The 15818-nt window shown below is 38.1% G+C and overlaps 1 protein-coding gene across 2 annotated transcripts in view; it reads left to right on the top strand.

Annotated features, from left to right (window-relative positions):
• Positions 1-15818, top strand: part of SATB2 (SATB homeobox 2) — a 191764-nt gene that overhangs the window by 100750 nt on the left and 75196 nt on the right. For both annotated transcript variants that reach the window (XM_047773161.1, XM_047773160.1), the window contains exon 7: positions 12514-12986. In XM_047773161.1, coding sequence (XP_047629117.1) covers positions 12514-12986 — 473 coding nt within the window. The remainder of the gene's footprint in view (positions 1-12513; positions 12987-15818) is intronic.

Raw genomic sequence — 15818 nt, 5'->3', positions numbered from 1 at the left:
GAGCTTTTATTGTCAAAAAAACAAAGATGTCCAGATGCCATCTTGCTTTATGGTAGATATATGTGTTTTTGTGGACCTTAATATAATGGAAAGAGGAAGTTGATAATAAGGGGAAAATATACCTAAGAAAACCACTTGTATGGTATTATCACAGTGCTGGCTGATACAATTCGCTTATGGGGCTGGAAGCATTTTCCTTCCAAGCCTTGTTTTATTAGGAGTTAACAAGTTGGCTCTGAATATCTTGCTCTAGGCAGAGACTTTGCAAGAAAGTTCTCAACCCAGAGACAGATTCTCTTTAACAAATTTAGAGGGGAAAAAAATCTTTAGGTTTCATAGTCCTAAAAGACTTAGCTTAGCTTTTTTTTTTTTTCTTTTGCCCTTCAGCCCTTTCAGACTCCTAATATTTTCTTTAATTATATTTAGTGAACTCTTCTGGTTTAGTTTTGTTTTTAATTTCCAGTGGTGTGGGATTTATATCTGGTATATATGGAATATTGGTTTTAGCTCTTGAAATCATGTCTATGTTTCTGTTAATAGAAAAACAGTTTTTAAGTGGCAAATTGACTTTGGACCTATAGTTATTGACTAGGAGAGAATAAATCAGAAGTATTTTCAGTGATTGGGCATGTTCAATATTGGCAGACAGGATGCTATTCAAGTTTGTCAGTGTTTACATTTTAAAAATAATTCAACTCAGTGAAAGACTTTGGGTGGGCAGTAGGATTTTTTTAGTGTTAATGTGTAGCTCAATTCAGAGAGGAGTCAAAGTAAATATCAGGTTGAATCATATGTAATTGCCATTTTTGTAGGTCAAAAGTATATGTTGCCAGTTTCATATAGTGGTTCAATCATATATGAATTTATTGTGATTACCTGAGATTCTCGAGTTATTACCATGTTATGTGAGTGTGCATCCCTCATTTCGTTTTTTTTTGTTGGTTACCTGTTTCAAACAAACAATTCATATTTACGGAGTTTATAAAGAGTACTTGCAGAAGCTCTCGGTTGTGGGATTCATGTCTTTTCATTGGTCAGGTGGGAATCCATGCTGATGACACTCATTTGGGGACAAAGCTTCTTGGCTGTAAAATAAATTAAGGAATGGGAGAACTCAGGAAAATAAATATAGTGAATGCGAATATGTATTACAGATGCCTAGAATGAACTGCTAATAAACAACAAAATAGGGATTAAAAGGAGCTATGTTTTATCATCAAATAGAAATGCATTTTAAGTCATAGGCAAATGTTTCAGGCCCATCATGTGTACCAAACAGTTAAATTGTCTGAAGCAAAGCTATGGATGGAGGTTTTTCAAGCTTGTGTTATTCAGTATTGTATCTGTAGATGCTGGCAGTATTCCTGGTACATAGTAGTTGATTAATGAATATTTATCATATAAATTAAAACAACAAACAAGCAAATGTGAATAAGCCTATTTTAGCATTTAGCTCATTCAGTTGTGAAGGATTGGTAATTTCCTTGCTGTTTAGAACTGACCAGCTTCTGCAGTCTGTCACATCAGGGAAGTTTACAGGGCATTAAGTAGAGACCTCAGGTTGAGCCCTCACCATTCAGATAATTCATGCCCTCATTGTGTCACCTGTGCATGTATGAGCCACATGTGCACGTGCACACACTCATGTAGACAGAAGGCAGGACTTATCTGTAGAAAGGTCAGTTAGTCCTGACTCGAATCCTAAAATGAGTAACAGTCACATGCCCCAAGTCAGTGGAACAAGGTCCCTTAAGACATAAGTTTGAATTCTCTTATTTTCTTTAATAGGTTTGTAAAATTGGTTTTTTCTTAGCTTCAGCTTCTTCTTCAAGGAAGGGGAGCATAATAGTATCTATGTTATACAATTGTTATGTGAGAATTACATGACGGTGATGTGTAAAGAGTTTAGCTCCAATGCCTCAGCTACTGTATAAGTGGTTGAAGGCCTGCTGTTACTTGCAATTCCAACACATTTTGAAAGACGTATGTATATTAGCAAGAAAAGTATGAAAATTTTTATACTTACACTAAAAACATTTTTCTCTAAAATACAACAGAGTACTTGTGAAACGTTTAGACACAGAGAACTTCCCTTTGAGTTAGAAAAAGAAAAAAAAAACAGTAGTTTTCACTGGCCCTGTGATTTGTTTATTATGGTTGTGAAGTTAGAGCCAGTAGCTCTAAACATTTTTATTTTTCTTAAAATATCTGTCTACATTTGGACTGCTCTTTGACCTTGAACAAATGATCTGACTTCTGTGGTATTAGATAGAATCATTATCCTTAAAATTGGGATCCAAAATTTTGGGGTTAAGGTTAGGGGAGCAAGGAACTCGGAGTAGAGGTTTGGAAATCCAAGACAATGATATCTTCAAGAATACTTTTTCCCTATGCTCAAGTTCCAAATTATTGACCTGAAAAAACAAAAATGAACAAACCAAAAATTTAGGGAGTTCCGTTGTGGTGCAGTGGAAACGAATCCAACTAGGAACCATGAGGTTGCGGGTTCGATCCCTGGCCTCACTCAGTGGGTTAAGGATCTAGCGTTGCCATGGGCTGTGATGTAAGTCGCAGACGAGGCTGGGATCCCACATTGCTGTGGCTGTGGCGTAGGCCGGCGGCTACAGCTCCAATTCGACCCCTAGCATAGGAACCTCCATATGCTGCGGGTGCGACCCTAAAAAAAAAAAAATTATTGATTTGATTGACAACTTTTCCACCAAGAGTACCACATGACCTGCCTTTGTCTTTTGTAGAATCACTTCCAGAGTACTTTTTGAGGTTGAAGAAGTCACAGAGAAATGCACCATCCTTTTTTTTTTTTTTTTTTTGGCTTATATTCTTACATCCAGGGCTTCCAGGATTTGTTCTGGGGAATACTAGAGTGTTATCTTATTAAGGAATCCATTAGTACTCATTCATGCTAATCTGTTTACATTTGCATAAGCATCTTAATGGTTTAAGGAAAAAAAATCCATAAGCCAGAAATTCCAGAAATTTCTGAATGCAAAGTCTTTTACCCAGTTCATTGCTTTCCACTCATTATAACTGTGGACGAATCCCAGGGCTTATTTCACAAAGGCAATTGTGTTAAGGTTTGCATTGAAACACTAAGTTCATAGTTCTAGAAAAAAGGATCAGTCTTTTAAGCTATATTAAAAGATAAACTTGCAAGAGCAGTACTACAACTGTTGCTATTGCACTGTATAAACTACTTTTATTCTTGTTGCAGTAGGGAGTTTCACAAAGAGAGATGTCTTAGAAAAGTCTTAAATTTTTGCCAAAGAGTCAAAAAGCAGAAGCAAATATTATGGGAAAGGGAATTGTTTTGGTAATCCTAGCAGCAGTACTCTCTAAGATGCTATTAGGTAAGTAACCTGGAAGGGTGCTTGAAAACCAATTTACAGGTGGAGTTCCCATTGCAGTTCAGCAGTAACGAACCCCACTAGTATCCATGAGGACAAAGGTTTGATCCTTGGCCCAGCTCAGTGGGTTAAGGATCTGCTGTTGCCATGAGCTGTGGTGTAGGTTGCAGTTTTGGCTCAGATCTGGTACTGCTGTGACTGTGGCATAGCTCTGATAGGACCCCTAGCCTGGGAACTTCCATATGCTACGGGTGTGGCCCTAAAAAGCAAAACATCAAGACAAAACAAAACAAAAAAACAGTTTATAGGTAATCTTCATCATTTTACAGGTAATCCTAAAATCACCCAGCTAGTTAGAATTTATTCTTTAAAAGTACCAGTGTGGGGAGTTCCATCATGGCTCAGCAGAAAGGAGTCTGACTAGCATCCATGAGGACGCAAGTTCGATCCCTGGCCTCACTCAGTGGGTTAAGGATCCAGCATTGCCATGAGCTGTGGTGTAGGTCGAGGGTGCGGCTCAGATCCCATGTTGCTGTGGCTGTGGTGTAGGCTGACAGCTACAGCTCGGATTCGACCCCTAGCCTGGGAACCCCTATATGCCTCAGATGCGGCCCTAAAAAAAAAAAAAAAAAAAAAGTCCCAGTGTGTTTTTTCCACCTATCCTACACCATCTTGCTTTGATTGGCCGACATTTCCACCAGTCAGTTTCTTCACCTTTTGCTCATAAATCCTCTTTAGAAAGTATACTTTGGGGCACTTAGTCACTAGACTATATTTGGAGTATTGGAGTTTTACTGGGATTACTTTACATAGCATCTATAGCAAATAGAGGTGATAAAAATAATGAAATATAACGAAGAAGCACTAAGCTGAAGAAGACAACCTAATTTGTGTGTGTGTTTCTTTTAGTTAGGGTACTTTTGATGCCTACTTATTCCCTGGAAAATGAAAAATAAGCCATGCCATTAAACGTTACTGTAGAATAAAAACAAGGATTTACTATATAGCACAGGGAACTGTACTCAATATCTTATAATTAACTAAAATGGAAATGAATAAAAAATATATGTGTATAACTGAATCACTTTGCTGTACACCTGAAACTAAAACAATATTGTAAATCAACTATACTTCAATTAAAAAATACTATATAACACTTTTCTTCTTTCTTTTGGCTAATATAAATGTAGCATGTATACAGTTAAACCATGTTTTATTCCTTAGGTTTTCACTTTTTATTCATAATAATTTTGAAAGTTAAAATTGTAATTGTATAACATTCCTATAAATTTAATTTCAAGAGTTGTGAGATTATGTTATTTTATTTCCTGTCTATTCTATCTCCTAATTTGAAGGTCAGCATATGAACTATTAAGCCTCATTTGGAGAAGCTGAGTCCCACATATTCCTTCATATACCATGAAGCTTATGATTCTAAACTGACAATGAATTTTTTTTAACTGTAGGATTTATTTCAAAAAGCAATATGATGCAACATGGCATGGTTACTTAAACGAAAGGAAAGGTTGCAATTCTTTAGATGACCTTTGGGAAACAGTAGACATTCGTCAGAATGTCCTAATCAGGAAATTTTGAAATGTAAAGTCTAATCTGTTAATCATAATTATACAGATATTTTCTGAAATTTACAGTGGCATGTTAACAAAGAACTTTCACATAGTTACTGATCATCTAAAATTCACTCTTAAATTCTAAGATAACAATATTTTCCCTTTGGCAAGGCTGAGATGCATAGAATCTCCAACTTGCTCTAGAAGGTCCCATAGATAGTGAGAGTTAGAATTTGGATTTGAATACAGCTTTTTAATACCAGGTCCAATCAGTGCTTCTTCAAAGTAACATAATCATCAATAAAAACTAAAGATATATCATAGAGAAAAAATATCAGACACATATATAATAAAGTGAATGTTTACTAAGATTGAATCCTTAATGTCATTAGGGATTGGAGGGAAAAAATAGACTATGGCAGTTATAAATGTCTGGTGTAATCTCAAAAGACAATAATAATGTAAAAACAAAGGTAATAAGAACAATGATTCTCAGACTTTAGCATACGTAAAAATTACCTAGCAGCTGTAAGTATCTGGTATGATCTTCAAAAGACAATAAATAAAAGCAAAAATGGGAGTGCCCTGGTGGTATAGCAGGTTAGGTATCCAGCGTTGTCACTGCTGTGGCCTAGGTTACCACTGTGGTACGGGTTCGATCCCTAGCCCAGGAACTTCCACATGCCACAGGCATGCCCTAAAAAAAATAAAGTAAAAGCAAAAATAATATAGATGTTGATTCTCCAACTTAGTGTAAATAGGAATCATTTTATTTTAGTATATGTAAGAAATTTAAGAGATCCTAAATTTGTATTTCTAACAGTCTTCTAGGCGATATGGACATTGATGGTTCAAGGAACCATATTTTGATTATATCTGACAGCACAGAGCTGAAATGAATTGTGTATATCTATCCATCTTTGTCACTACTCATGTGCGTGCACCCACACCCACACCCACACACACGGTGACTGTATAAAGGTAAACATTGCGTGGTGCCAGTTACTGTTCTAAGTGTTCACATATATTAACTCATTTAATCTGCACAATAATCCTTCATGGTAAGTGTAATTATTACCCACATTAAATATACAAGGAAACCGAGGCACAGGGAAGTTAAGGAACCTACCCTAGGTCATATAGCTACCAAGTGGGAGGGCTGAGATTTAAACCCTGGCGGTCTGGCTTAGAAGTCTCTGCCTTTAGCTATTATACTATATATATCTTTCCCAACAGCTAAAAGATATTTACCCCAAATTGCAATAAAGAAAATTACAATAAAAACTTAGGTGCCAGACCACATGAAATACACACACACACACACATATACACACATATCAGGTATTTGCAATTATTAAAATAAATATATGGCTTCCTGGATGTACTGTGAAATTGCATGAAATGAGATATTTGGAGTTCCCTTGTGGCTCACCAGGTTAAGGATCTGGCATTTTCACTGCTTTGGCTCGGGCCACTGTTGTGGTATGGTTTCAGTCCCTGGCCCAGGAACTTCTGTGTGATGCAGGCATGGCCAAAAAGAAAAAATAAGTAAAATAAAAAAATAAAATGAGAGTTTTGAACCAAATACCTTTTTGTTGTAATGCAGATAAATCCCTGGGAGGAGTGTAACTTTCCTATCTGGGAACAACCTGCCACAGCCAGCAGTCTTGGGCATTGAATAGCTAATGTTTTTGGGGTGCTCTTGGTTAGAATATCAACTCTGTGAACTTGGGAAGGCTTCAGAGCGCCTAGGATTCTAGTACAGGGCTGCAAAGGCCTCTTCTACTTTGGAGTTATAGAGAACCCCAGAATCTGAGATGGTGGTTGGATCATGGTTTTCCATTCTTTGCAATTTTCACTTAATCCCAGAAAGTTCAAAGAAATTGGTAAGATCCTGCTGGAACTGTGAGTTTCTCAGAAACCTGAGCAAACTCCAGATCTGAACTATTCACCTGCAAAGCCCCAGGACTGAGACCCTTCTCTAAAGGTTAAAATAGCCACAGAAGCTGCTCAGCTACTAGACATGAAGGACTTTAGCCCCACGTGCCTCAATAGCTTCAAGCCACACTCTGTTTTGGGGGCATCATTCCTTCCCAGGCACTTCCCACTCCACAGATTACCTCTCAACTTTGGCAACAGTGGCGTCAAATTCACTGTGAATTAAATTTCATCTGTGATGTAAAGCTCTGAAAACAGTTGTATTTTTTTTTCAGTTGTATTTTTAATATCACTTTAATAAGTAAGTATTCGGGGTTTATTGAGAATATATCTTGCTGTGAATGTGAACATTGCTTTCAGCATCAGCACAGAGCTGCCTTTAATCCTTCATGGTTTTTAGGATTTCTGATCCGTGGCTGAATATTGCAGAGATAAGATGGGCCCTCAGAGCCAGGGTGTATTACCTTTGGTCTTACTTTAGTTTAATATAGACTTAACATGATGTTTTCTTTCAGAGTGAAAAAGTGAAACAGTATCAGGCACTGCTGTTAGGTCCGCATTTCAGTCATTGTTATTATTTTCAAAAGATTTAAAAAGAAAGGAGGAGGAGTTCCTTTGTGGTACAGTGGGTTGGGGACCTGGCATTATCGCTGCAGTGGCCTGGGTCTCAGCTACGGCATGGGTTTGATCCCTGGCTGGGAACTTACACATACCATTGGTGTGAAAGAAGAAGTAAGGAAGGAAAGAAGGAAAGGAAAGGAAAGGAAAGGAAAGGAAAGGAAAGGAAAGGAAGAGGGAGGGAGGAAGGGATGAAGGGAGGAAGGGATGAAGGAAGGGAGGAAGGAAGGAAAAGAGGGGAGGAGGAAAGTAAAGAAAGAAGGAGGGGAGGAAAGAAGAAGTCAGGAAGGCAGGCAGGAGGGCCAGAGGAAAAGAAATAATGAATGCCTAAGCTGAGTTTTCAGACTGAGTCTTGTACATTGTGATACTCCTATGACTTTTTTTTAAAGCATTTGTATTTTTCCTGCTGTGACATAAGATGCTCAAATATTATTCTGATATTATTTGTGTAAGAGTGATGGCAGAAAAAAATGAACAAGTTTTTCAAATTTTGGCAAAATCTGTGCAAACCGTTCCTAAAACAATGCACTCGGTAGAGATGAAACCTGTTGACGAGCATTTGATTTTTAGGCATTCTTAAATTTAGGATGATGATTTTTTTTCTTTATTCTTAGAAGTAAAGAACTTAGGTTTTATTGTTAGAGCTGTCAGGCACTGGAAAACAATGACAAGTATTCTTTGCCTGACCAAAGTTTAGACAGGCTCTTGAACCTTCTCCTGGGCCCATCTGTGCACTTCCTTGTAAAATCCAGTTTTACAAGAACCCTGCTAAGACGGTTTAACTAGAACCCCTCAGCCTTGATATCTGATCACCTTCTATCTCATCCTCCACCATCCCCCAGGTGATGCCTCATCAGCCTGGCCTGTCTTCGGTAAGGAATCCTGTCAGGTCGGTTTAGCCAGAATCCCCCTTACTCCTGATGTTTCCTCTTAGTAATTTTCCATCCACTCACCTCCACCCTGCTCCTTGGCTCTAAATTCCCGCTTCCCCAACTGTATTTGGAGTTGGGCCCAGTCTCTCTCCCGCACTGTAAAACCCTGTTGCAGTGGTCCCTATACCTGTTGTGATGGTCCTGGATAAGGTTTGCCTTACCATCTGTAACAGGTGTTGAATATTTTTTTCTTTAACAGCACAGGGGATGTCCTTAGTCTCGTAGACACAGTTTTAACACTGGTAGCCCATGGACGGGCAGGATCCAGTTTTCAGAAATGTTTTGTTTGGCTTTTATTGTGTTTTGAAAATGGAATTTGTTGCCAACTCCTGAAGACTAGGGGCTATCATATAAAAATCCAGATTTTTCATTTTCTTGAAAAAAATCTAAAGGAGTAATAATATGAGAAAGGCAGCTGGCTCAGTCAAGGGAGTGGCTGCTTTCCTTGGACTAGGCAGGCTTTCTCTCTCTCTCTCCTCCTAGCATCTCTGTGGCTAGCTTCTCTGGCTGTTCTGCTCTACCTGGATGGGTAGGCGTTTGCATTCTCAGTTCCTTCATTATGGCTCACTAGTGAGTGAGTACTTCATGGTGTGGCCCCATATCTCTGAGGATACTTCTGCAGTCGCTGTTCTTAACCATATGAAATTACAGGGATCTGAGAACTCCTAAGAAAAGGGAGAATCATCGTGTATGGTCTTAAAGGAATATGGACTGACATTATAACGATTCTCACTGCACCAATTTCATAGATTTCATGGAGCACTGACATTGGTTTTGTATTAATGATGTGATTTAGATATATCTTAAGAAACTCACTCAAATATAATTAAGTCATTGAAAAATTAAATACTGACATTTTGGAAAATTAGCTTTTGGTTAGAGAATGTATGCTTTGAGGAGATTATTTCTATGTACAAGTAGGAAAAGAAATGGATAAAATGCCTGCTTCTTAAGTACCTGAAAACATACTTTAATATCTGAATTTGCCTTTCTTTTGGCTGAATTAGAACCCAAACAAATAACAAAAGTGAATCAAATGTCTACTAGAGGGCAAATATTTCTGTCTTTATTTTTTTAATTTAAAAAATTTTTTTTAAATTAAAAAAAATTTTTTTTTGGTCTTTTTAGGACCGCACCCGCAGCATATGGAGGTTCCCAGGCTAGGGGTTGAGTCGGAGCTGTAACTGCCCGCCTACCCTACAGCCACAGCAATGTGGTGTCTGCGACCTTACACCATAGCTCACAGCAATGCCAGATCCTTAACCCAATGAGTGAGGCCAGGGATCAAACCTGCAACCTCATGGTTCCTAGTCAGATTCATTTCTGTTGCCCCATGATGGGAACTCCCCACATATTTCTGTCTTTAAAGTTCGACTTCACTCTTGGAAGCCGACTGTGGTCTCTTTACTCCTTTCAGTAAGGAAATTATAATAGTAACTTCTGTTCCATGGAAACTGTGTTAGATTACCTTGTTCAGAGGCTCTTAATTATTTGCTTGGTTTGGTTTTAAAATATTGTACCTTAAAGTCTAATTAATATTATGACTGGAAAACATTTGCCTTTAGAGGGTAAGATTAAAATATTTGTTCACTTTAAACCTTATGAAGGAAAGGTGAATACAAACTATATGAGTTATGTTGAAATGATAAAGTGAGAAATTGAACTCTGAAAGAAGTTTGAGGTAAACTTTTGAGTTATTTAAAGGATCATATGAAAGTTAAGCAATCATTAAGTTTTTTTAAAAAGCAGGGAAAAAATACTGTATATATATCTGAATATAAGGTGAGCCCAAGTTATAGGTGTTTATCCATTTTCCCAGTGAGAAAACCTTTAGACATGTAGATAAAATGATCAGGTACCTGTCTACATTGTTAATGTATTCATTTAGTTCCATGTATGTATTTAAAAATTACACATGACATAAAATACTAATTTAGAAATAAGTAATTCCTGTTGTGGCTCAGCGGGTTAAGAACCTGACTGTTATCCATGAGGATGTAAGTTCAACCCCTGGCCTTGCTCAATGGGTTAAGGATCCAGGTGTTGCCACAAGCTGCAGCATAAATCACAGATGAGGCTCAAATCTGGTGGTGTTGTGGCTGTGGTGTAGGCCCGCAGCTGCAGCTCCAATTTGATGCCTTAGCCCTGGGAACTTCCATATGCCATAGGTGTGGCCCTAGAAAGAAAAAAAAGGAGAGAAATATTACTTTCCCTACCCTACATTTCATTGATGGACTTTATTCAAATTCTTTACATGTGATTTGTGACTTTGTCATCACTAAATCCCTTTTTTGGAGTCATCTCACCCAGTTTTCCAGCACACATAATTTCTGCCTAAATTTTTTTGAGGCTCAGTACTTTTTTTGATCAAATATGATTCTGTCACTGAAAACCATGTACTAATTTACAAGTACTGTTTGCATACTGGGAGGCAATTATTGAATTACTTTAAAAATTTATGTTATATGCCAAGACTTTTCTATTCCTCAGCATGTGACCACCCAAAGTAGTGTTCTAAATTTAAAATCATATTAGTAGACTTTTCTTTTACTTTTTTTTTTTTAAGGGCTTCATCTGTGGCATATGGAGGTTCCCAGGCTAGGGGTTGAATCGGAGCTGTAGCTGCCAAGCCTACACCACAGCCACAGCAACGCGGGATCCTTAACCCACTGAGCAAGACCAGGGATCGAACCTGCATCCTCATAGTTGCTAGTCAGAATTGTTTCTGCTGAGCCATGACGGGAACTCCAAAATTATATTAGTATACTTTTGCATAATCATATCCAACATTTGCAATTGCAAGAAAAAGTTACTAAATCAGTGTGGAGTTTTTACTTTGAAAGGCAGATTTTGTTAGTTTACATCTATAAGCATTCAAAGCTAATAAGGATAGAGGTTATTTTAGCCTAATATGTTTTCCCCAAATAAAACTTTGCTTTACATAATAATGTGATTCAGAGATTTAGGTAAGGATTTGACTGTGATGTGCCTCTTTTCATGAGAATATTCTTGAAGGGAGAAGAAAAATCTGTTTTGTTTTTTTGTTTTTTTTGTCTTTTTGTCATTTCTTGGGCCACTCCCGCGGCATATGGAGGTTCCCAGGCTAGGGGTCGAATCGGAGCTGTAGCCACCGTCCTACGCCAGAGTCACAGCAATGCGGGATCTGAGCAGCGTCTGCAACCTACACCACAGCTCACGGCAACGCCGGATCCTTAACCCACTGAGCAAAGCCAGGGACCAAACCCGCAACCTCATGGTTCCTAGTCAGATTCGTTAACCACTGCGCCACGACGGGAACTCCAGAAGAAGAAAAAATCTGTATCATGTTTGAACATATATGATACTTTCTTTTTTTTCCCTTTCAAGGTTATTCCTTAAATCTTTACTAATGTTCAATAAAAAATAATAAGGTAAATCACGTGGAGAAGGGAGGTGATCTTAATAGCAAATCAAGGTGATGTTATTAATTCTGTGGACTTTTTTCTTAACCTAGTGCGTATCACAATCATTAAAATAATTGCTTCTTAAAGAAATATTCCTATAAAAAAGACAGTAAATGAGGACATAAAAGGATACACTACATGGTAGACATTTTCTATAAATGTTTCCCTTTATAATAGTATTTACGTGAAATTTTTATTAGAAGGTAGCAGTTAATTTGGTAGGAGATGTTGTCCTTGTCATTTCCTGATAACCATGAACTACACCATTAACCACAAACTACAAGAGATGAAAACAGCTGGTGTTTTTATTACAGAGGTTGATGAGGGAGATGATAGAGCTTGGGAATATGAGAGGGATAAGAATTTGTAACGGTTAGTGGTTTCTGTCTTGGTTATTCAATAAAATGCTTACTTTTAGGAATTTAAGAAGATTGAAGTGGCAAATATTTTTACTTACATATCACCCATGGAAACATCTGTTATAGTAACATTTTGCAGTAAGGATAATTCGCTTTTGCTCTGGGGCTTCCAACTTTGTATGAAAAAGTATATGTCATGAATATATAAAAAATATAACAATGCTACACTTATCAGCAATAAATTATATCAATGATAATGATGATTTATCACTTTTATCTCTTAACAGTGGAAAGAGTGGAACGAGAGAATCTTTCAGACTATTGTGTTCTGGGCCAACGTCCAATGCATTTACCAAATATGAACCAGCTTGCATCCCTGGGGAAAACCAGCGAACAGTCTCCTCACAGCCAAATCCACCACAGTACTCCAATCCGAAACCAAGTGCCCGCGTTACAGCCCATCATGAGCCCTGGTCTTCTTTCTCCCCAGCTCAGTCCACAACTTGTCAGGCAACAAATAGCCATGGCCCATCTGATAAACCAACAGATTGCCGTTAGCCGGCTCCTGGCTCACCAGCATCCTCAGGCCATCAACCAGCAGTTCCTGAACCACCCACCCATTCCCAGAGCAGTTAAGCCGGAGCCAACCAACTCTTCTGTAGAAGTATCTCCAGATATCTACCAGCAAGTCAGAGATGAGCTGAAGAGAGCCAGTGTGTCCCAAGCTGTCTTTGCAAGAGTGGCATTCAATCGCACACAGGTACCATTAGCGTTGAGCATCATCATTGGTGGTTAAGAATAATACTAGAGGCAGATTGTGGCAAATATTAGTTTTTATCTCAAATTTTTTTATGGATCTTAGAACACATAAAATTAGATTAATTAATAATCTTTAGTTCCTGAAATACTGTCACCATTGATTCATGTTTGGCCATAACTAATTAATCAATTTCAATAATGTAATGTATGTCTATGAACCCACCACCCAACTCAGGACCTGAAAGTTATTAATGACTTGGGTCTCTTTCTCTGCTCCTTCTCTTCTCCCTTTTCCCATTTGCTTTTCCCCAGATGTAGCCTGATCATAAATTTTATGGTTATCATTCAATTTTTTTTAAACTAGCTCTAAAACATGGTTATCATTCAGTTTTTTTTAAACTAGCTCTAAAACTATTCATACCCCCAAATCTATCATTTACCTAGTCTTTGAACTTCATAAAAAGAATATTGGGAGTTCCCATCATGGCTCCGTGGTTAACGAATCTGACTAGGAACCATGGGGTTGCGGGTTTGGTCCCTGGCCTTGCTCAGTGGGTTAAAGGATCTGGTGTTGCCGTGAGCTGTGGTGTACGTTGCAGACATGGCTCGGATCCCGCGTTGCTGTGGCTGTGGCATAGGCTGGCGGCTGCAGCTCTGATTAGACCCCTAGCCTGGGAACTTCCATATGCCGCGGGTGCGGCCCTAGAAAAGACAAAAAAAAAAAGAAAAAGTATCATTATATGTCATCATTTCTATAATTTTTATTTTTTAATTTTTTTATTTTAATTTTTTAAGTTGTTATTTCCTCAGTACAATTTTTTTTTCTACTGTACAGCATGGTGACCCAGTTACATGTACATGTACACATTCTATTTTCTCACATTATCATGCTCCATCATAAGTAGATCCTTCAGAATGTACATTTGATATAAAATATTGATAAAGTGGTAGTGAATAGTTTACTCATATTTTTGGTGTTTTGAGATAATTATATGCCAGTATAATATTAAATGATAAAAAAGTTAACGGTTTATGTATGTCTTACTTTATTGAAGACTGCTTATAATTAAGAAGTTCTTTCCCACCAGTGCCAAATGTGAGTGTACATCAGAATTACATAGAAGGCTGTTAAAACACAGATTGCCTCTTCCCAGAGTTTCTGACTCATTATGTCTAGGGTGGGAGCCAGAAATTTGCATGTCTAACAGTGTTGCAGGTGATCCTAATGCTGCTGGTCTGGGGTTACACTTTGAGAACCATAATCTAGCTCTTAGATTAGCTCTTAATACTTCTGTCCCTTTGGCATCTGCAAGGGATCAGTTCCAGGGCCACCCCCCAAAAAACCAAAATTTGCAGATGCTCAAGTCCCTTACAGAAAATGCACAGTATAGTTGGCCCTGCATACCTGCAGATTTTGCATCCACAGATAAAGAGGATTAACTGTATGAGTAACAAAAAAGTAAAAGTGCCTAATCTTAAGGAGCTAACAACCTAGTAGTGAAAAAAATAATAATAAAATATACCCAGATACCTAAAGTAAAATGTGAAGTAAGGTGTATGATTAGGATAATGTGAGCCGTGACTGTAGTGGATGTTATGAGGAGTGGAGGGTCAGGAATACGTCCAGGAGAATGAGTATGGGAAGGCTTTCAGAGGACAGTGGCTTTAGGTTTACCCACCCTACGAAATGCAAGGCAGGGAGCCAAGCTCTGTGCAGATGCAAAGATGCAAAAGATCATGGGTGAATACACAGGTAAACAACTCACTTGAGTTTGAGGTTGCTGGGCAGTTAGACCCTGAAGGATAAATAAAATTTAACAGGCAAAGATGGAAAAGAAGAATATTTTAGGCTAAAAAAATTCATGGGAAAAGCGTTGAGTTAGAAAAAGACGGGATTAGTTGGTAGTTGATAGCAAAGGTAGGTAGTAATACTTAAAAGTGGAGGGAACAGATCAGAAAAGGCCTTAGGACCATGCCAAGAACTTTGAACTCTATTTAATAAGTACTGGAAATCATTGAAAGTTTAATGTAGGAATACACTATGATCCAGTGATCAGAATTGGATCTTAGGAAAACTTTCATCCCCTTAATGGGGGAAGAATGCTTTTTCCTTAGTGATAGCAGGAGAATAGGATTATCATTTATGAGGTTGCTGTAAGTGCCCAGCTGAAATGTTTGTAGAAGTTGTGAACAAGATGGGTGGCAGTGGAGTAAAGGGTACAGTCAAAAGGCATCATAAGGAGTTTTCTTGCAGTGTAGCAGGTTAAGGATCTGGTATTGTGTCTGCAGTGGCTTGGGTCACTGCTGTGGCGTAGGTTTGATCCCTGACCCAGGAATATCCACATGCTGTGGGTGCAGCCAAAAGAAACAAACAAACAAACAAGTGAGAGTAAAGTTGACAGAAAGTGCAACTATTTGGAGTAGAGATAATGCCAAGGTTTGAGCCTTGTGACTAAGAATAAATCAAAATTATTTAGAGAATCAAAGAGGGCATTAGAAGAGATGACAGGAGTAAGGTTAAAGTGATTACTTTGGATTGGGCTATTTTGACTTGAAAATGCCAGCAGATTTCTTAAGTGAAGATGTGCAGGAGTCATTGAAAAATAAAGAGTCTAGTGCTAAGAAGAGTTGTTGGGATTAGAGAGAGATTAGAAATTTATTCACAGAGCCTGGGATTTAAAGAGATAGAACAAGAAGGGAAGAAACCACTACCACTACTAACACTCAGGAAAAAATCAGAGAAATGTGTGGAGGGGTGGGATCATGTGGAGGTGCAGAAAATAGAGATACTAGTGAGGGTACAGAGGATACGAGTAGAGAATTTCCAAAAGGA

This window comes from Phacochoerus africanus, chromosome 3 (genome assembly GCF_016906955.1).
Source record: "Phacochoerus africanus isolate WHEZ1 chromosome 3, ROS_Pafr_v1, whole genome shotgun sequence".
NCBI classification, from domain to species: Eukaryota; Metazoa; Chordata; class Mammalia; order Artiodactyla; family Suidae; genus Phacochoerus; species Phacochoerus africanus.
This window is presented reverse-complemented; position numbering and strand designations above follow the sequence as displayed.